At 45.4% G+C, this 21,610-nt stretch overlaps 3 protein-coding genes across 6 annotated transcripts; 2 read left to right on the forward strand and 1 right to left on the reverse strand.

Moving 5' to 3' along the window:
• The first annotated feature begins 4,653 nt into the window (after positions 1-4,653).
• LOC121360828 (taste receptor type 2 member 9-like) lies at positions 4,654-5,607 on the forward strand. The gene has a single exon (XM_041480935.1). The coding sequence runs from the start codon at positions 4,654-4,656 to the stop codon at positions 5,605-5,607; it is 954 nt and encodes a 317-aa protein (XP_041336869.1).
• Positions 5,608-7,548: 1,941 nt separating this feature from the next.
• On the forward strand, positions 7,549-8,643 carry LOC121360845 (taste receptor type 2 member 7-like). Its single transcript, XM_041480962.1, has one exon. It carries the CDS (start codon positions 7,684-7,686, stop codon positions 8,641-8,643), a length of 960 nt encoding a protein of 319 aa, XP_041336896.1. The 5' UTR covers positions 7,549-7,683.
• A 2,551-nt stretch (positions 8,644-11,194) lies between these two features.
• ANKRD66 (ankyrin repeat domain 66) lies at positions 11,195-19,774 on the reverse strand. Of its 4 annotated transcripts, none has more exons than XM_041480861.1 (4): positions 19,307-19,774; positions 17,759-17,919; positions 16,083-16,311; positions 11,195-11,605 (listed from the first exon to the last, which is right to left on the reverse strand). In XM_041480861.1, the coding sequence occupies exons 1-4, from the start codon at positions 19,435-19,437 to the stop codon at positions 11,425-11,427; spliced, it is 702 nt and encodes a 233-aa protein (XP_041336795.1). In that variant the 5' UTR covers positions 19,438-19,774; the 3' UTR covers positions 11,195-11,424. The 4 variants fall into 4 exon arrangements, with proteins under 4 accessions (XP_041336795.1, XP_041336794.1, XP_041336796.1 ...); XM_041480860.1 differs by having other exon boundaries at positions 17,759-17,922; XM_041480862.1 differs by having other exon boundaries at positions 17,759-18,001; positions 19,307-19,411.
• Between the last annotated feature and the right edge of the window lie 1,836 nt (positions 19,775-21,610).

A 21,610-nucleotide genomic window follows, 5' to 3' on the forward strand; every position in this document is an offset into this window, starting at 1 on the left:
ACTACAGCCTATAGCGACCCCATGTCAGAGCTGCCTGATCCTGAAGGACTGCAACCTACAGATGGGATTCACACTTGAGCATGGAAGAAAGTGAGGAGGAAGGAGTGAAAAACTTTTTATGGACTGACTGCACCCCTCATTCCCCATCCCCCCACACCACTGTGGCAGAGGAGGTGGAGAAGCCAGGAATGAAAGAGTGAATTTTATTTTGTGAAGATGAAGAGGGGAAGGCAAAGGGTTCTAGTTTTGTGCTTGTTGCTCATTATGCTACTCTATTATCAGTAGCCAATAAACTAAATTAATTTTTCTCAACTCAAGTCTGTTTCCTCCATGACAGTAACACCTTGTATTCCACCCTTGGCCTACTGCAGAACAAGAATAAAGGAGCAGCTGAGTGGGGGCATGGCACCTGCCCAAGCTCAACAAACCTCAGCACATTCTCTCAAGATGAAATAATTCCAGCATGAACAGAGCAGAATCTGGTTTGTTCATTTCTGTCACTAGCTTAGGCACAGAGGGACATCTTATCCTGTGCCTGGTGCCAAGGGTGCATTTTCCACCCATTCTTGGCAGGGTTTGTTTGGCCTCTTGTTCTTCCAGGAGGAAAGCATCTGCCAGGGGTGGAGACCAAACATCTGAGGCCTCCCTCAGACAAGGGAGGAGCTAAAGCCCAAGGTCTTCTGGACACAGCATTCCCCTGAGAAGAGATATAAAAAGGGCTAGGGGCACTGCTAAAATCAAGGCAGTGCTCCAACACTCTTGGAAGTCATAGAGACATGAAAGGAGTGATGAGCACCTGTTCCCTTTTGCTGGGCCAGGAATGGGAGTTACAGCCTGTTCTACCCACGTGTCCAGAGAAAGCCCAACATCAACGTCTCCCCTTCAGCCAGAAGCAACTACAGCCCTGTGACAAAATGAGTGTTTGAGATTGCTTCAAAAATCACTGGCAGGGGTATCAGTAAAAAACAGATTTAATAATAACCAAGAGCATGATGAAGTTTATTGGCAAGATTTACTCTACTACTTACTGGATAATTAAGGCACACCAAGGCTAAAAAAAAACCAGGAAAAATCAATGAAAACAGAAATGAACCGAGGACTATCTGTGTGTATGTGTGTGTGTGTGTGTGTGTGTGTATGCATGTTTCAGTGTGTGCAACAAAATGACAGAAAGGGCAAGGATAAAAAGGAATACGGCCTCAAAGCTTAACAACACTCAAAAGTACTCAACTTTCATACTAAATTTAAGAATTTAGCAAAGCAATAACACTTAACAGCATTTAACTTAGCTTTTAGCTTATATTAAACTTATTTGCAGGCCTAACTTACATAAATATCTAAGATGCTTAAACATCTAAGAGAGCAGCATTTCTCCCATGTTTGTCAAAGCATATTCACATGTCCATGCACACAGACAGAAAGAGTCACTGCAAGGTACCTGTGAAAAATTCCCCTCAAAGGCAGTGAAATATTCACTTTGGATGCCTTTACATCTCATCACCAGGCCGAGGGTTGAGCCTCGAGGAGTGGGGGGATCGGCCCAGGACCGGTTGTTGTTCCAGGATTCTCTGAGTACGGCAAACTTGAGAGTTCCCAGCTATGTGAGGCCCCACTGGTCACAGCACGCTAGGAGAGCTCAAAGGGCCTCATTTTGGACCCTCATTTTTGTTTATAGGGCCTGCAAGAAAGTGGGCTTTAGTCATAACAATGTTTCATCCTGGCTGCACTTCAGTTCGATGCTCTTTGAAAGTGTGAGAACCAGGATGTTATGTCATTCAGGCAAAAAAAAAAAAAAAAAGTGATTTCTTAGGCTGTTCATACAAAAGCCCAGGATCTCATGAGGCAGCAGCAGTTCCTGGCAGCAGACAGTAGTTCTGATAAGCTCAAGAACAGTAGTTCTGATAAGCTCAAGATGAGCTGGACCCAGGTGCTGCTCATCAAGGCTGAGGCCTAGCAAAGATTTCTCAGCTCACAGCCTGGAAACGGGAGAGGGAAGCACCACCTCAACCCCACTACCAAAAAAAAGAAAAAGAGAGGCACCACCAGAGGCTACCAAAGAGACACAAAACACTACTGCTTCCCCCTTTTAGTTCCATTTTTCCTTTGAGCAGTGGTTGTGCAGTTCTCCAGAAAACATGGCAGGTTTCTCTCAAGCCCTTCTTTTTGGAGTTCCCAGTCTTCACCTCTCTGGTCTCACGGGGATTCCTCTTACTGGGACTTTCCTGTGGCAATTCCTGCTCTACACCTGTACAGTACGGTCCAGCACAGACACAGCTGCACTCACAGGGGCCCATCTACAGGGTCGGAGGTTGTGCCTTGGTCTGGTCAAAACCCTGATGCCACCAACACTTGAGGAAACACCACAGTGTGCCCAGCGTGGTGCAGCCCCAACCTCCCCTCACAGGGAACCCTGGGACCCAGCACTGCCTGGATCCAGACATGGACATTCCAAGCGTAAATATTCCTCAAGAGAAGACAAACCCTTTCCTCTTCCTGAAAGGCTCTGATTTTGTAGGCACTCAGGGTTTATGGAGCTCTCTCCACAAGACCATCAAATATCAGGAAAAATCCTTTTTCTTTAATACAGCAGCTCTGTCCCACCACTGCAATGCTGTCGTGGCTGAGAGCATGGAGCAAAGACAGGGGTTTGACACAGACACACTGCTGCACCATGTCAGGTTTACCTTGTAAAGGTTTACATTGTACATGTACAGCCATGTACAGGTTGTACCTTTTTTTTTTTTTTTTTGGTGAATTTAAAATAGTGCCAAAATTCGGTGAAAACAAGAAGGGAGGATGCTCTGAATTATTTTACTTGTAAAATATCTGCATTTCCTCCCTGCTTGTACTGAGCTGGGACTGTTAAGAAGAGATAAGGCAGGAAGGGTGCAGGAGATCAGAATGCAGGTTCTTGAGATTAGGATTTCCTGACTTCATGATCTGGATGGAGATCTCAGCCAGATTCACTGATACCAGTTCAATCTGCCACTCCTCAGCATCTGGGTTGTCACTGGGGCACTTTTGGAACATTTGCTGGGGCAGAGCTGCACTGCTTGGGCTGGCCAGCAATAACATAGCCATTAATGCAGCAAAACTCAATCAAACATGGTACAGAAGCCCCCTGGGGATCTGGAAAAAAAAAACCCAGGCTTTATCTAAGGCTAATCATACAGGGATTCCACAACAAAAAAATCTTATTTCTCCAGGTGTCACCTGGGATAGGGGCAACAGGAAATTTCCCTCTGTGGGAACTGATTCTCAGAGCATTCCTCTCCAGTTGTTAAGGACATAAACATTTTGCATTAGAGTTGATACACAGCTGTAATGGAATGGGCCAGAACTTAGGCAACCGTTCACCTAACTAGCTAGCTAACTAAGGCTAATCATCTGGGATTCCCCATGTCCTAAAGGGAGAAAGAAACAGATTCTGGAGAGGAAAGAGGCTCGGCCTGAACAAGCACAGATGGTACCAATTTATTATCCATGTGATGTGACTCAGATCCCAATACAGCTGTGTGTCCATCCAGATGCACAAAAACAGGGAATCTTATGCCATTTGAGATGCACAAGGGCATCCAAAATGTGTACATGGGTGGGAGATACAAAGTGTTGGATAATCCTTCCCCTTGTCAAAATATACTGGAGGGGGTGGATTTGAACCAGCAGAAAACACCTGCATGTCAAGCACCTAATCCATATCTTCAAGCTTGAAAATCCAGCATTGGAGACTCTGTTTTTATAGCATTATTTTTCTAAGGTGAAATATTCCCCACAAAGAGTTGAGGCCAGATCCCAATCATGGTATTGTGTTGCAATTAAATTTAATTAATTAAAATTTTCATTTAATATCTCTGTACAAAGAACAATCCCAGTACAGTTCATATTCACATTCCTCTTGTAATGGGAATAACTTCCATACACCTCACAACATATGGGGAGAAAGGAAAGGAAAGGAAAGGAAAGGAAAGGAAAGGAAAGGAAAGGAAAGGAAAGGAAAGGAAAGGAAAGGAAAGGAAAGGAAAGGAAAGGAAAGGAAAGGAAAGGAAAGGAAAGGAAGAAGGAAGAAAGAAAGAGAGAAAGAATCCTGTGCTATGTTTTTCTTCTATCAGCAAAACCAGAGAGGTAACACGCATCAAAGCATAAGGCAGACAACAGGAATATCAGGAAATTCTGTCAAGGCAGTGCTCTGCCCACCATCAATATCAAAAAATTACAAACTAAAGAATAGTTTTGAATTAATACATCCAAAACTGACTTCTTTATTGGAGGTTATCAAGGGACAGAAGAACCCAGATCCTGAAGCCTGACACTGATCAAACAGGGATAACTCTCAAAATCACAACACTCTCCACCACACAAAAACATCTCCGCTGTTTGTGACACCCAGCACAGCCCCACCTGAACCAACATTCAAATAGTCAAGAGTGACTTTGGCCCCGGGTAAGGGGATACCCAGCACATTTACATCCCTGCACCTGCCCTGCTGCCCAGAGCAGCGCCTCCAAAATCCCCCGGCAGTAGCAGCACCAGCAGCAGCTCTATAAAGCTCCTCTTGCCATCCCTGACACTCCACCAACAGCAGCCACTGACCTGCCTCAGGCTCTGCTGCCACAGCCCCCTTGGCCAGCACAGCTCTGCTCCCCAGCTCACACCATGGAAGCTTGTCACCCTCCACAGCAATCCAATGTCACTTCATATGGGGCCACAACTGTGGCCATCATCACCCTGGAGGTGTTTGCTGGCATGTGGATAAATGGCTTCCTTATTTGTGTGCTTTGCATTGCCTGGGTCAAAAAGAAAACCCTGAACTCTAATGAGAAGATCTTGCTGCTGCTGGGATGCTCCAGGTTTTGCTATTTGTGCTTCTCATGGCTATATTGCTCCCTTTCAATAACTTATCCCAATTACCTTTATGTTCAACCCACGTTTCAACTAATTGTATTTTTTCAAAGCTTTTCTAATTGTTTCAACTTGTGGGTTTCAGCCTCTCTTTGTGTTTTTTATTGTATAAAAATTGCCAATTTCAGGAACAGGTTCTTCATCTCCCTGAAAGTAAAAACAGACAGGATTGTGCCCTGGCTTTTGTTGGCATCATTGCTTTCAGCCTTGGCTATCGGCATTACTGCCTATGACATAGCTGTTACAAAGCTCAGTATTGACCACAATTCCACTGGGCAAGGAAATTTTTCAACAGTCATTGTCCAAATGGATGAAAATTTTTTTCAGATATATTTTATCTATGGCTTTGGATTTGTCACATCTTTTGCAGCACTCATCTGTTCTGCCCTTCTTCTTCTCTTTTCTCTCTGGAAACACAAATGCAAGATGCAGAAAAATTCCATGAAGACCCTCAGCATGGATGCCCACATCAAAGCCATGAAATCTATTCTCTCCTTTTTTATAATGTATAGTATTAACTTCATAGTTTTGATCCTGTCACTCATTCCTTCAACAAAGGAAGAAAATCATGTGGCATTTCTTAGTTTACTATTTTTGTATGCTTTTCCAGGTGTTCATTCCCTTATTCTGATTTTCAGCAATCCCAAGCTGGAAAAGACACTGGTAAGGATTCTATCCTGTGTCAAGTGCAAGGACTGCATGAGGTAGGAACTGTAATAAAAGCTGGAGCCTACGCAAATTCTTCATATTTCACTGTAAGACAAAAGTCAGTTTATATCTAATGCAACTCTCTGGGCAGTGTAGATGATACAGATGTTCTCTCTTTAGCACCAAAGTTAAGAATAAATCTTTCAGATTCTTTGAAACAAATGAGTATGAATTAGATTACTGCTCGTATTTCATTTTGGTAATTCTCTGAGTTCAGTTCTTATCAATAACAAATTCATCTAGATCTAGCACATGGGCTGAATGCAAAGGGGCAATAAGAGCACTGCAAACCTTCCTCAAGCGCTTTGGCATTTGCTGATTGAAAAATTACTGAACTCAGCATCAGGTTTATTTGTGTTTGGATTTCTATTTCTTTCTGCTGTGTCTCTGTTTTTTGCAATATTTCCACTTGTAACACTGGGTGGGATGGCTGTACCTTGAAGAACTGCAGTCTGAGGAGCACCCATATTGGAGACATCTGATCCTGAAGGACTGCAGCCCACAGATGGGGTCCACACTCTAGCAGGGAAGAGAGTATGAAGAGGAAGGAGTGGAAGAGAAAACTTTTTATGGACTGACTGCAACCCTTATTCAATGTCACCCTGCACCATGCTGGGGAGGAGGTGGAGAACGTGGGAATGAAAGAGTGAATTTTGAGCTGTGATGAAGGGTGGAAGGGACAGTGCTCTTGTTTTGTGTTTGTTCCTCACCATCCTAGTCTATATTCAAACAGCAATAAATTAAATTGATTTTTGGAAATTTGAGTCTGTTTTCTCCATGAGAGTAACTGGCAGGTGATCTCCCTGTCCTTATCTGAACCCATGAGCTTTTCCATCTTCTATTTTCCCTCTTGACCTGTTGCAGAGCAAGGGTGAAGAAGAGGCTGGGTGGAGGATCTGGCAGGTATCAAGTTTAACAATCCACAGCAGGTCATGTAAATATTAAATAATTCCAGCATCAACAGAACAGAATCTGTTGATTTCTTTCACCAGCTCTGGCTCAGAAGGACAATTTACTGCATACGCAGTGCCAGGTGTGCATTTTTCATATTATCACCTTCAAAAATATTTGCTCCTGTTCATGAAATGAGAGAAACAACCTTTTAAACCAGAGTAACATCTTAATCACTACAATATTTCCTTTTCCTAAGACCACACAGTCTCTACAGGGATGGTAGGTACAAAGTCTTGGTGAATCTCTCCCCTTCTCCAATGACACTGGAGGGGAAGGCTTTGAACTAAAAGCAGACCTTGTGTTTTAAAGAACCAATCCACACATTCCATGCACTGAAAACCTGGTAGCTGAGACTCTGATGTTATATTAATTTATTTTCAAGGTGCCAGATTCCCCAGAACAGAGCCCAAAATTCAGCCATGGTGTGGTCCTGCACAGTCCCAGTACACACTGGGACTACACACTGTTGTAATAGAAATAACTTCTATTCACAAAGATATGGAGAGAAAAAGAAAGAAGCAAGCAATCAATCAAACAAACAAGGGAAAAAACCCAACAACCCCAGAGTGTTTTCAGGAAAAGAGGAGGAAACTCACATCAAAGCCTTAAGCAGAGAACAGGCACTATCAGGAAATCAAAAATTCCCTCAAGGCAATAGTCTGCCTATCATAAATGTAAAAAAATAATAAATAACATTTAAAATTTAGTGCAATCAAAAATAAAATTGGACATAGTAGATGACAAAGGAATAGAAGAGCCCAGATCCTGAAGCCTGACACTGATGAAACAGGGATCACTCTCAAAATCACAAAACTCTCCACCACACAAAAACATCTCTGCTGTTTGTGACACCCAGCACAGCCTCCCTGAACCAACATTCAAATAGTCAAGAGTGACACTGGCCCCGGGTAAGGGGATACCCAGCACATTTACATCCCTGCACCTGCCCTGCTGCCCAGAGCAGCGCCACCAAAATCCCCCCAGCAGCAGCAGCAGCAGCAGCAGCTCTATAAAGCTGCTCTTGCCATCCCTGACACTCCACCAACAGCAGCCACTGACCTGCCTCAGGCTCTGCTGCCACAGCCCCCTTGGCCAGCACAGCTCTGCTCCCCAGCTCACACCATGGAAGCTTGTCACCCTCCACAGCAATCCAATGTCACTTCATATGGGGCCACAACTGTGGCCATCATCACCCTGGAGGTGTTTGCTGGCATGTGGATAAATGCTTTCATCGTTTGTGTGCTTTGCATTGCCTGGGTCAAAAAGAAAACCCTGAACTCTAATGAGAAGATCTTGCTGCTGCTGGGATGCTCCAGGTTTTGGTATTTGTGCATCTCCTGGGTATATAAATTTCTTTCCTTTATTTATCCCAATTACCTTTATGTTCACAGCATACTTCAACTAGCTGTATTTTTTCAAGCCTTTTTTAATCATTGCAACTTGTGGTTTTCTGCGTCTCTTTGTAGTTTTTATTGTATAAAAATTGCCAATGTCAGGAACAGCTTCTTCATCTACCTGAAGGGAAAAATTGACAGGATGGTGCCCTGGCTTCTGTTGGCATCAGGGATTTTAGCTCTGGCTGTTGGCATCGTTGCCTATGACATCGCTGATAAACTGCACTGCAACAGCAATTCCACTGGACGAGGAAATTTTGGGACAGCAAATATCAAAATGGATAAAAAATTTTTCCCTTCTTTTTTTCTTACTGGCTTTGAATATGCTGCTTCATTCTTGGTTGTCATCTTTTCTGCTGTTTTCCTTCTCTTTTCTCTCTGGAGACACAAGCGCAGGATGCAGACAAACTCCATGAAGGACCTCAGCATGGATGCCCACATCAGAGCCATGAAATCTATTTTCTCCTTCTTCGTGATGTACAGCATCAATTTTGTATGTTTGGTCTTATATATGGTTTATGTCACAAAGAAGGGAAATCATATGACATTTCTCATTGTAGTATTTCAGTACATTTTTCCGGGTCTGCACTCCCTTATTCTGGTTTTCAGCAATCCCAAATTAGAAAACACACTGCTAAAGATTCTTCCCTTAGAAAGAAGTGTTAAGTGCAAGGTTTGCATAAGTTAGGAACTCCAGCAAAATCTGGAGCCCATAAAAAATGGTAATATTTCATTATAGAAAACAAGTAGTTTAATCTCTAGTGCAACTCTCCAAGCATTATAGATGATACAAACGTTCTCATCACTGATATTAAGAATATATCATTCAAATACTATGAACTAAATTAATGTGACTTACATAATATATTTTCAATTACAATTTCATATAGATAATTCTTTGAATTTAATTATTGTCAGTAACAAAGTTATTTAGAGCTGGTACAGGCGCTGGCTGTAAAAGGGCAATAAAAATACTGCAAACTGGCCATCAAATGCTCTGGCGTTTTCTCACTCAAACAACTGAAATCAACTACACGGTTTATCTCTATTTTGGTTTACCTTTCCTTCTGCTGTGGCCCTGTGCTGTGTGATCTGTTGTGGGCTGTGTCACAGTCTGGCAGTGGCTGATAGCTCTGTGTGAAGACGCTGAGCCCTGGCACTCACCAGAGGTGGTCACTGACCCACAAACAGCGAGGCAGGAACGGCCCCGGGGAGCTCAGGGGGTGCAGAGCCCCCTTCCCACTGCAGCCCTGCGTGTCCCCTGTGCCCCACTGCCTGCAAGGACAGCATTGCCTGCTCTGTGGGACTGCTCTCCTGGCCTGACCTGGAGATGAGACTGGCTTTTCCCAGTGCACTCAGTAAAACTCCCAGGTTTTGTTCTGGGACAGGGAAACCGCATGAAAAGGGAGTGGAGACAACTCACTGTGAACTGACTGCACTTTCATTTTCCTTCCCCCTGTGCTGCTGTGGGGGAGGAGCTGGGGATGAAGGAGGGAAGTTGAGCTTTGCATGAAAGGGTGGTGGAAGCAGTGGGTTCTAGTTTGTGTTTATTTTTCATCATCCTATTGTACTTTCAGTAGGTAAATAAATTCATTTTCTTCACATCAAGTCTGTTTTGTCTGTGACAGTAACTGATGAGTGATTTCACTGTCTTTATCCTGATCCATCAGCTTTTCCATCCTATTTTCCACCCTGTTTATGGGTGACAGTGAAGGAACAGCTGAGTGGGTGTCTGGCTGCTCCCTAAGGCCGACCCCCCACAGCAGGTGAAACATACAGAACAGAGCAGAACCTGAACTGGTCACTTCTACCACCAACTCAGGACCAGAGCCAGATCGTAAGCAGCTCTTCTGGACACATTTCCCCTCTCTGAATGCCCTTGAAAGGACAGAAACAGCCACACATCCCTTCTTCCTCTGCTGCTGCTCATGAACTTCATCCTTTAACATGACAATCCCAACACTTTCACAGGAAAACCCTGGAAGATCCATCTTATGCCCTACATCCATCCCTCACAACCTTACATACTGCAAGACTCAGCAGGAAAATCCAGCACCTTGCAGATGTTACCACACAAAACACCACAGCCCCAGAGAATGACACTGGGGTCCCTCCTTACATCCCCATGAAACCCCTGAGAATGTGACAGCCAGCACAGAATCCCTGTCCTGTGCACCAGTCCCACTCAGCTGGCACTGGAGGGGACAGGATGTCCATCAGCACAGCCACCCTGCACAACCCATGGGGACAGATGCAGGATGTGCCCAGCCTGGAGAAGCTGACATGAGAGATGTCAGAAATCAACACATCTTATGCCCTACATCCATCCCTCACAACCTTACATACTGCAAGACTCAGCAGGAAAATCCAGCACCTTGCAGATGTTACCACACAAAACACCACAGCCCCAGAGAATGACACTGGGGTCCCTCCTTACATCCCCATGAAACCCCTGAGAATGTGACAGCCAGCACAGAATCCCTGCCCTGTGCGCCAGTCCCACTCAGCTGGCACTGGAGGGGACAGGATGTCCATCAGCACAGCCACCCTGCACAGCCCATGGAGACAGATGCAGGATGTGCCCAGCCTGGAGAAGCTGACATGAGAGATGTCAGAAATCAACAGGAGTGGCTGCCCAGTACTGGCACGATATGGAAAACTGCTCTGGGTCACATTTCAAATTTTACGACTGAGAAGTGAAAGTGTTAAAAATGCTTTTGCCATGGATACTGTTAATGAGCAGAAGCAGAACTTGGGACCAGTTGTGCACCATTCCTATTTGCAGAAACATAAATGTGTCTGGGGACAATGCTAAAAAAAAGGCAGTGCTCCAATACCCTTGGTAGTCACAGCTGTCTGAAAGCAGCAAGGAAGGAGCACATTTTCCCTTTTGCTGGGCCAGGAATGGAAGATTCAGGCTGTTGGATCCATGTGTCCAGTGAAAGCTCAACATTAGTATCTCAGCTTCATCCAGAAAAAGCAAGTACATCCCACATCCAAGAAAAGAGACAGGCATCACCAGAGGCTACAAGTCCATGTAGAGCCTCCTGGTTGACTCAGTGATAGAAGCAAAGATGCAAAGGCCATAGACATCAGCAGAGACAGCAGAATCATAGTCCCAGAGGCTTTTGTGAATCAGGTAGGATCAAGACTACTTTTTTCCCTGGCAATATGTGTAACTGCTCCATTGCAGTAACTCTAAACATTGCAGTGATTTACAATATTGGTATATTTAAACATATTCTTCAGTTGTTTTTATTTTTGAGATCCGATACATAGAAACACATAGAGAGGCCGATGCACTTCTGGCTCTTAAGGAGATTGTTTACAGTATATCTCTAAGGATGCACTCTTGTAGCCTTCTGCTTCTTCCCTTCACCCAAATATCACACTGCAGATCCACCTGAGGTCTGCCAGTGCCTTTGCTCTGCATTGCAAGCACTCAGAGGCCCCAGACAGGCAGGGCACACTACTGCTTCCCCTTTTTTCCCCCATTTTTCTTTAGAATAGAGGCCGTACACTTCTCCCAAAAACATGGTGGATTTTTCTTAAGCTCTTCTTTCTTGAGTTCCCAGTCTTCATCTCTCTGGTCTAAGGGGATTTTTTTCAGTGCAGCTTTCCTGCGGTAGTTCCTGCTCTCCACCTCTGCTCTGGGAGAGAAACCAAGAGTGAGCACAGCACACACACACATCTCTGTTCACACGAGCCCATCTACAGGGTCAGGGGTTGTGTCACTGTCTGGCAAAAACCCTGGTCTGGTCTGGTCTGGTCAAAACCCTGATGCCACCAACACTTGAGGAAACACCACAGTGTGCCCAGCGTGGTGCAGCCCCAACCTCCCCTCACAGGGAACCCTGGGACCCAGCACTGCCTGGATCCAGACATGGACATTCCAAGTGTAAATCTTCCACAAGAGAAGACAAACTCTTTCCTCTTCCTGCAGGGCTCTGATTTTGTAGGCACTCAGGATTCAGGAATCTCTGTCAGAAACACCATCCAATATCAGGAAAAATCCTTTTTTTTGTAATAGAGCATTTCTGTCACATGAGTGCAATGCTGTTCTAGCTGACAGCACAGAGCAAAGCCAGCAGCTCCATACTGATGGATCTCATCATGTGGGCTTTCTATGTCATAGAATCACAGAATGGTTTCAGTTGGAAGGGACATTATCTCATTCCATACCTTCTGCCATGGACAGGGACACCTTCCCCTAGACCAGGCTGCTCAAAGCCCCACCCAGCCTGGCCTTGAACACTTCCAGGGATGGGGCAGCCACAGCTTCTCTGGGCAACCTGTGCCAGGGCCTGACCACCCTCACAGTCAATAATTTATCCCTAATATATCTAATTCTACCTACCCAGGCCATTCCCCCTTGTCCATGCCCTTGTCCAAAGTCCCTCTGCAGCTCTCTTGTAGGCTCTCTTCAGGTACTGAAAGGTGCTCTAAGGTCTCCACAGAGCCTATGTTTGACAGTGGTGGTTGATGCCCCATGGCTGCTGGTGTTTAAGAGGCATTTGGAAAATGCCCTTCATAAGGTGCTTTAAATTCTGGTCAGTCCTGAAGTAGTCAGGCCACAGGACTAGCAGTAGGTCCCTTCCAACTGAACTACCCTATTGTCTTCTATTAAGTATCTGCTCCCAAGGGCAAGAAACCTTTTCCTATAAATTTTTAAATATAAACATTTATTTATTTATTTGTTTGTTTACACATGAGTATATACATGCCCTACTCTTAGATAGCAGGACCCTTTGGTACAATTTCAACAGCTGGCACTTTGCAGAGAGGCTGGCAGCAGACACGGGCTGAGGGTCTCTGTGCCATTCTTGGCAGGTTTCATAACATCAAGAGTAAAGCTCTTCTCAAGCAAACCAAATCTAATGCAAAATATGCATTTGCTATTCAGAAGCAGCTGTTTTGAAAGCAGCTGTTTCCTAACTTTTGCATGTTCATGCAAACCTCCATGAGTGGAACTGATACTCAGCAGCGGAATATTCCTAATATTTGCATGTTAATAATATTTCCATGTTGATACATGTAATATTTCCATGTGGGTGCAGTCCTCAGCATAATTCAGTGGCCCAGCCCAGGGAGGCAGGTAGTTCATGCAGCTGGCAACACCTGGGGACCAACAAACAGCATGCAAGGGTCACATGGTGCTAGAGTGGGCTGAATTTGGATTCAGGAAGGATTTGGATGCTCATAGATCTGTGTAGATATGCACATCAGCCCTGCAGTTGGTGCAGACCCTCAGATGGTTTTAAAAATTGCCTTTTCTCTCTTTTTGCGTGACAGACAAATATCCAAAACTGACAGGGAGGGTGTGTAACAAAATGTTCCTCATATTTATATCCCACACACACCACTGAGTGGAGAGCAGAGCTGCTCTGTGCTGTGCAGCATTTTGTGCAAGCACACTCTTATTTCTCTGTCTGCACCACACACAGTACTGCCCTGTACCCTTTGGCACTGCCTGACCCTGGACATCACCTCTGGGACCTTCTGCACATCTGAAGGAGCAGACTGTAATCGAAATTACACTACAAGTGACAACCGTTCCTCCTAGTTTACTCCAAGTTTGCTGATGTGACACCAGTGTGTGAAGGTGAAAGCATCCACTGTGGTCATAAATTATAGTGGCTGTTTTTAAAAAGCATTCCTGAGCTTCAGTGATAAACTCTTGGCTGCCCACAGGCTGGGTTATAGCCATGAGGTGATTGTACAAGCTTTCAGTGTATTATAAAATGTTCTAGAGTGGGCATTTGAAGCATCTTCCTCGTCATTAAATCTCCCAGCCATGCTGAGCCATGCACCTGTGGGGTGAGTCAGGCCAGCATGCGGTTCTGAAAGAAAAGTTTTCCACCTTAAATCAGTCATTCACCACAGAAAGCCCTTCATCAGCTGACCTCAGTCACCATAGGCTGTTGCTAACATGTCTCAGACCAGGATGTCAATCATTCTGTCAATCAATCTGTCAATGATTCTCCCAGGCACCTCTGCCTGCCACAGGCATTGCCCTTTGGCATCATCCAGGCAATTCCCCTACCCCTGCTGTCAGCTCACTCCCATGGCTCTGGAGCACATCCAGAGCACAGCAAATGCTACAGACTTGGCAGGAATTACTGGTGAGATTAGTGCAAAATGGACAGCATTGAATAGGCAAGTAATTGCTATAAGTTTTTCATCTAAGGGGAAGAAGTCTGCAGACTTTCACCCTCTAGGTTAGATAATATTTACCTGTTCTGGTATAGAAACTAAGTATGCCAAGAGCTGAGAAGAGTATAAAGAGAATCTCTACTGGAAGACAATGCCCCATTCTCATATCTGAGCTTTACTACCTAGATATTGGCTAGGTAGTAAAAAAATCTAATTTTCAAAGCTTCATTATCAGCTGCTGGCTGCCTAAATGCCTTTAAACTGAAGGTCTGAGAATAAGAAGAGCGGATACATCTGTGTGGAAGGAAAGTGGTGAATAGTGGGAGATGACAGCATGTCAGTTCCAAAACCAAAAAGGCTTTAGCTCTAAGATGGTCTGGATGCCCCACTCTGGGTGTTCAGCTCCATCACAGCAGAAAGGGCTTTGAGCAATCTGGTCTAGTGGAAGGGATCCCTGTCCATGGTAAGGGATTGGAATGAGATGAAGTACTTGATTGGAAGTACTATATGATCGTGGTCTAGTGGAAGGGGTCCCTGTCCATGGTAAGGGATTGGAATGAGATGAGCTTTAACGTCTCTTCCAACCATTCTATTATTCTGTGTTTGGGTGGGCAGTTAAAATGCAAAGCTATCAGCAGCTTCCAACAGCCAGAGCTTGGAAACCAGAGCTTGTGCCTCTGCTACAAAGTTTTCTGGGCTCTTACAGGGGAATTCTGCAGTTTGGTTGTATTTTCTTATGGAAGGACTCTCATGTGTCAAGATAAAAGGTGGGCATGGGGCATTTCAGCAGGAACCAAGCTGTAGAAGTACAGCAGAAGGACAGCAGTACCTACAGAAAAGTTTATATGGATTAATGAAAAGTGGCATTTGTGAGGCAGTGGCCTCCTCAGATATTTGCCTGTCACCATGCCTGATTTTGAACTTGGCAGCTTACGTGCTGCACTGGCAAGTTAGAGACTTTGAGTTGGATAAATGTCTATTAAAAAAATACAGGATATTCATGGTACCAAAGCAGTCTTGAGAATGTGGAAGTGGTAAAAGAGATGCCAGTGAAGGATGATGATGGGACTGTAAAGTTACAGAAAAACCCAGGCAGAAAACACCTTTGGGAGCTCTCAGCACTCCAGGGTCTGGCAGTATATTTTTTGTGGGCAGTGTATCAAATTAAAGCAGTGTTGGGACTGTGGCTTGCACTGAACAATCTGGTTGACCTCTGGTGATCTGTCCCACTCCTTTAGAGAGATACAGGATGGGACACAGTTCAAACTTCTGCAGTAAAGCATTCTGATCCAGGGAAACACCTTTGCAAGGATGAAAATACCTGTGAGTCAAGCCAACAGCTGAAAAACAGGAATGGTAATTGGGAATCATTAAAAAGCATATTTCTTATGGCATGCACTGCCATAGTGTTAACTGTAAGCAATTAAGACAGCATGGATTTTCCCAAAATTTGGAAGTACTATATGATCATGCTATTAAATGGTCTAATTTACAGAGATTATGTAAAAAACAGGGTGGCTTTTTTTCTTTACTATAAGAAAGCCAAATGATATACATATAAATATATATACACACACAAACACACACAACTGCCAAGGGCTGTTCCTAAACAACTCAACCCGTGTATTTGCTATTCACCACTGTAAGGGGTTAACACTTGTCAGTTGTTGCTTTCATTTCTGTTGCTTAATAACGGCTCTGCAACATCCTTACAAAAACAGTGATGTCATGAAGTGGTAACGATTTTGAAAACATACTAAGGGAAACCGCAGGAGGCAGGGGAATAAAAGAATGTCTTCTCACGGCTTCCCCGTGACAGGCCCGTGTTTGCTCATCCACTACAGCTTGTGTGTCAGGGCTTTAGCAGGCTTTGGGTGGGAAAGTAAGTAACGCACTGTGTGTGTTCTGGTCCTTTGTGGAGCAGTGAGGTTAATTTTCACCGCAGCCGCAGCAAGACCTGCCACCACCACTCACTTTTCCAAGAATTTGGAGCACTCCCGGTGTCCGTAGATCTCCGCGAGCCTCCGTGGAGTGTCTCCGAAGAGGTCGGCGGCATCCATAGCAGCGTGCAGGGAGTGAAGGGCGCGGAGCACCGGCAGCTTCCCCGCCTCGGCAGCGAAGTGAGCCGCGGTCCAGCCCACATCGCTCCGCAGGCAGTGCCGGGCACCGTGATCCACCAGGAGCATGACCAGGTCCGGCCGCCCTGGCAGCGCGCAGCAAAACCGGGAGAGAAGATGCTTTAGAATTTATACCTTCAGGATGCAGAGGGTGGTCACACACAGCTGGTCATAATTCCCTCAGACAAGGATTTCACCCACCTGACTATTTGGTTTATCATATCAGTGATACTGATATGCTAACCAGCATAGAAAATGCTGGTTATTTTCTCCCAAACTAGACACACAGCTGGTCATAATTCCCTCAGACAAGGATTTCACCCACCTGACTATCTGGTTTATCATATCAGTGATACTGAATAGAAAATGTTGGTTATTTTCTCCCAAACTCCCAGATTGTTTCCAGAAGAAATTTACAACAAAAACAACCAAATCAAAAAGCTTTCTAATTTCTGAACAGCACATGTCAATTAGTCATCGACCAATTGGCTATTTCATTGCTTCATTTTGGTTTTTAGTTCAATTGCAAAATAAAATTTAAACATTGAGAATGGAAAAATCTGTGAACAGCTTTACTAAAACAAAGTTTTTTTGGATAGCAGGTAGAGAAACTACTGCTTTTTTCATTCAACTTCACATTTTTCTAACTAGTGGAATTGCTTAAAGAAGCAAAAAAAGTTATTTCTACACCACTTCACACTGCCTTGACTGAGCTAGACTATTCCAAATCACATCTAGACTCTGTCAGCTTCTCACTCATTTTTGTTAAGCGGCTCAGTCCCCTTTGCTGATGTTTAAATGCCTAATAATCCATCAGGACAAAACAAAAACATGATCTTAAGTGTAAAACAGGAAATCACACACTTGATTTCTGAGCAAAGACAGATATGACGACATGAGATCCCAACAAACACTGTGTCACAGAGGAGTAGAGGTCTAGTTTCCCATTTTACACTGTGTACAATTATACATTATTTATTGTTGCATCATCTCTTTTTTGGGCTGTAAAGGCATATTTGAGTTTACCAGACACTTCTGAAGGTGAAGGACCAAATGGGAGCTGCAAACAGCTCTGGTCCTGCATTGTTCATTCAAGAGGTGGAATATAAAGAGCAATGTAAAAACACAGTTATTATTTTTTTCTATTTGGTTTGATAAATACATGGTGTAAATACAGTGGGTTTGACTTCCTGCTCTTTCCCACAGGTGTACATGAGAAATAAACCCATGGAGTCATCTCTTAGAAAAGTAAGGGGGGGAAAAGCAGCCATTCCCTATGTGTACATCATGTAAATTGCAAATTGTTGTGTGATGGAAGAAAAAAGCTAAAAATAATTTCAACAGCAGTCCCATAAACTATTTTGTCGGCAAAGTTCCCATTTAAATGGAAATTTAACCTTTTTTTTTGCTCATTAGGGACAAAATTACCAAATACAAGCTGAGATTTTGCCAGCCTAGATAAAGTTACAGGTGATCAGCATCACCTTTTATGATGTCCATTCACAGAGGCAGCAGAGCTGGGGGTGCCTTTACCTTTGGCAGCAGCCCAGTGCAGGGGGGTCCTGTCATGCCAGTCGACATCCTTCTGGTTTGGGTCGCAGCGCCCTGCCTTCAAAATCTTTTTCACCAGGTCATAGTCGCCCACAGCCACGGCTTCATGGAGCTCTGTCATGCTGCACTCTTCAGGAAGGCACCTGCTAACAGAGGCATGGTTGTTCAGTGGGTGCTCACCGATGGGTCAGCTCCTCTCAGCAGCTTCAATAGATCAAGCAGCACCTGGATTAAAAATGAGACGGGCACCATGAGAAAACAAGATTTGTCCAAAAATAAGGAAAAAGGAATGGCAGGGGGAAAAAAATTTATCTTCAAACCAGTGATCACAGACTGATGGTGACTTTTGGTCTGTAGACGCAGAAATCTGCAGCAAAGTGCAGTTCTTTATATAAAGAACTTGTAGCTAAAGCTACATTGAACATTTGCCACGGGTTTGTTGTGCTCACTAACCATGGGAACAGGCTCCTCCCTTGCCAGTGCTGCAGGTCTCTTAGTGGTAGCATTCTGTTGCAATGACAGAAACATTTATGCAAGCATCCTCTGATGTTTTGTGGTGAAAATTATATAAGGGGTAATAATAATTAAGCTTATTAAAAGAGATGATAGGGCAAGGACGAATGGTCCTAAACTAAGATTCATAGCCTGTTTCACACCTGGATGGCTGGACTGTGTAGATAAGATCCAAAATCCCATATCTGTCTTCTACTGAGTTTGACTCCTGCACATCTGGAAAAATCTGAATATATTAAAAAGAAAAATAAATTTTGGAGCCCCTAGTGGGCCAAAAAAGTATCATGGGATCTCTGTTACTCTAACCATCTGTGTACTGCTTCCTCCTCCTAATTGTCTCTCACTAACCTTGAAGAACCTGTTCCTTTAGATTAAAAAGAGATATTCTGACTTGTTCTCCAACACATTTCAACTACATGAAATCTATCCTGAAAATGTCAAATGTTAATGCATCCAGCCCATCACTGAAATGAGAACTGGACAAAAGTACAGGAAAAAAAAATCTTGGACCTTTTCATACAACTTTCTTATTCTTTTCCAGCTTCAGCTCATACCCACACCCAAAGGGAAGGGAAGCTGCTCATCCCAAAGCAGGAGCTCAGCAGCTCTCCAAGGGGACAGCCCACAGGGGCAACTTCATAAGCAATTTAAGCCAAGCCAAATTCTACCTCCCCTCCTCCCCTGCTGCCTCCATATGCTAGCCTTGAAGCTCATGGGGCATTTCACAGCTGTTGATCTCTCACAAAATTAATATTTTATTACTGTTCTTCAGGTGAATTCCCTGAATTCAGCATTACTGAGGGGGCAAATGCCAGGACTATGCAAAGGGGGGTGAGCACAGATCTGCCCCACAAGCAGGGACCTGTGCTAAATCCCCTTCAGCCACCCCAGATGTCATACCCAAAAGTGGGATCTGCCTCCCTAGACTGCGGTTATCCCCTTCTCATAAGGACAGAGGAAAAGATTTGTATTTTTACAGCACAGCCTTGAGCCAAAGCGCCGTCCCCCGCCGCTCACCCGGCCACAGGCATTGCAGCTCCTCCACGGGGTGTTGCAACGCATCCGGGGGAATTTTCTCGTGGGGTTCCTGCTGCTTGACCCAGCCCCTGCCGGGAGATCCAGAGCTCACAGACAAGGAGCCCACACATGACCGTGTCCCTGCCGTACCGGGGCACTGCCCAGCACCTCGGCGGCCGCGGGCTCCGCTGGGACGCGCAGGCTGTGTTGGGGATGGCTCCATGCCAGAAACTTGTTTTCCAGGCCCAGGGAAGATTTCTCCCAGAAAGATTGTCTCAGCTGAAAACTAAGGCAGAGTTTGGTCCCTCCCCTTCGGGGAGAGCCCGGCAGTCGCTGTGCCTGCGACAGAGGCCGCCTCCTGAGGGAGCAGCCGCTGCTCGGCGGCTCCGGAGGGCCGTGGGTGGCCAGAGGGGACATCCTGCTCCTCTGGACGGCGGGACGGGAGCAGGGGGCAGCCAGGACACCGCACAACAGGTACGTGAAGGCCTGCAAAGAGCAAAAAAAGGATTGGGGGGAGCACGGGAGGAGCAATGGTGACGTGAGGGGAATTTTAAGGAGTTGAGTAATTTGTGCGCAGCACCTCAGGCAGCTTCACTGCTCGCACTCCCTGTTCCCAGCCCTCGAGGGATCGCGCACCTCGGCTTCCCTCCTTCCTTCCTTCCAGCCCCTTATCCAGCCCCAAATCCCTGTGTGTCCCTGTGGAAGGGTGAGATTCACTTCGGGTAACGGGGTGACAGGGGTAACGGGGGACATGTCCCTTTGCCTGTCCGTGTGTGGACAGCATTCAGGGAAATAAATCCCACCTCAAGCACGGCTGTGTCCAGCATGGGGATGGGATGCAGCAGTCCCAGGCTGCAGCAGGGAAAACTCCGACTAGATGGAAAAGATAATTCACAGCGAGAATTATTAAACTGTGCTTCAGGTGTCCAGCATTGAGACATGCAGACCTGAGGCAGCCCCATGTGTGCCCTGCTTTGAGCAGGGGTTTGGATTAGGTGACTTCCAGCGTTCCTTCCCCACCTAAATTCTTCAGGGAAGCTGAGTGGGACAAGGTGTAGGAGCTTTGAGTGCTCTTCCAGCACCAGCATTCACCTTCTCCAAACCCAGCATCCCGATATGTGCATGGGACCCTGCACCCCAGCTGCTCTTGGAGCTGGTGTGGAGAGAAGGTGGTTTTAGGACGTGGCTCCTCTGGTGTGTTTCAAGCTCAAGCCCTGGTATGTTTCAAGTCCAAGCTCGGGTACAAGGGACAAGTCGAGGACTGCCATGTCAGCCACACGGACCCGCCGGGACAGCCTGCCTGCACTTTACCCTGTGACACAACCATCCCAGCCTCTCCAGGAGCTGCAGGTGGTGGCTCCGCTGAATATTTGGTTTGATAAATACATGTTGTAAATAATGATCGGGATCGAGGGTGGTGGTGCTGCCTGGGCACCAACCCCACTGACGTGTTCACAGCAGCCCAGAAACTGTGATTTACTGCTGGGGACATGTGGGATCAAACTGTGGTGAAACCCTGCTGCGGACACATAGGATCCCCTAACTGCAGCTTCAGGAGGAATGGGACATGCTCAGATCTCCATCTCTCATTAATGGGTTGCCTCCCCTTTCTCTGCCTGCTGGGTGCAAAATACTTTCTGTCTTCAAAATCAGCTGATACGAGGGAGGAAGAGGCTGTTGTACTTGCAGAGAAGTGAGAGGGGATGGTTCCCAGCAGGCAGGCTTCCCACTACAAAGTCCTGCTGCAGACCAGCAAGCAGTGGGTCAGAAAAGATGCTTCACTGCCAAAAATGGTGTATTTAAAAGCAGGGACAAGAGCTGGGGCTCTCACGTAAATGCTGACATAACTCTTAAGATAATAATCCCCCAGACCCAGTGAATATTGAAGTGTTTTGGCTTCTGGGATAGGGACTAAGGTGATCCCAAGCCCTGGTGATGAGAAATGGCTCTTTGGTTCAATCTCCAGGGTCAGATCTGTGGTCAGGGGATGTATTTAAAACATTATTCAGAGCTCAAAAAGGGGACAGTGAGACTTCCATCTGCTATGGGGTTTCTTACTGGGGAGTGCTGCAGAGATGAGCATGGGGAAGTGCTCTTCAGCAAGGTTAGAAGGCCCTGACCAGGATATAGGACCACCACTCAAAAACATGAGAATTGCCCAATTCCACTTTGTTTCTCAGTCTCCATTTCCCATCTTGAGAAGGGGGATGTACCATCCTTCCTGAGCCCCAAGGCTCATGGTGATGTGCTGTCAGTGATTAACTGAGGTCAGCACTTAAGCCACACCAAAACGTCGGATGGAAG

Source organism: Pyrgilauda ruficollis, unplaced genomic scaffold, assembly GCF_017590135.1.
Source record: "Pyrgilauda ruficollis isolate IOZ18807 unplaced genomic scaffold, ASM1759013v1 scaffold54, whole genome shotgun sequence".
Lineage (NCBI taxonomy): Eukaryota > Metazoa > Chordata > Aves > Passeriformes > Passeridae > Pyrgilauda > Pyrgilauda ruficollis.

Bases quoted from the DNA above. Each gene is read 5' to 3' on its own strand.
- LOC121360845 (XM_041480962.1), top strand. From the start codon at position 7,684: ATGGAAGCTTGTCACCCTCCACAGCAATCCAATGTCACTTCATATGGG.
- LOC121360828 (XM_041480935.1), top strand. From the start codon at position 4,654: ATGGAAGCTTGTCACCCTCCACAGCAATCCAATGTCACTTCATATGGG.
- ANKRD66 (XM_041480860.1), bottom strand. From the start codon at position 19,437: ATGTGTGGGCTCCTTGTCTGTGAGCTCTGGATCTCCCGGCAGGGGCTG. The intron at 16,312-17,758 runs GTAAAGGCACCC...GCGCGCTGCCAG, and splicing joins GCACTGGGCTGCTGCCAAAG to GGCGGCCGGACCTGGTCATG. The intron at 11,606-16,082 runs GTGAGTGGTGGT...TTTCTCTCCCAG, and splicing joins TGCTCCAAATTCTTGGAAAA to AGCAGAGGTGGAGAGCAGGA.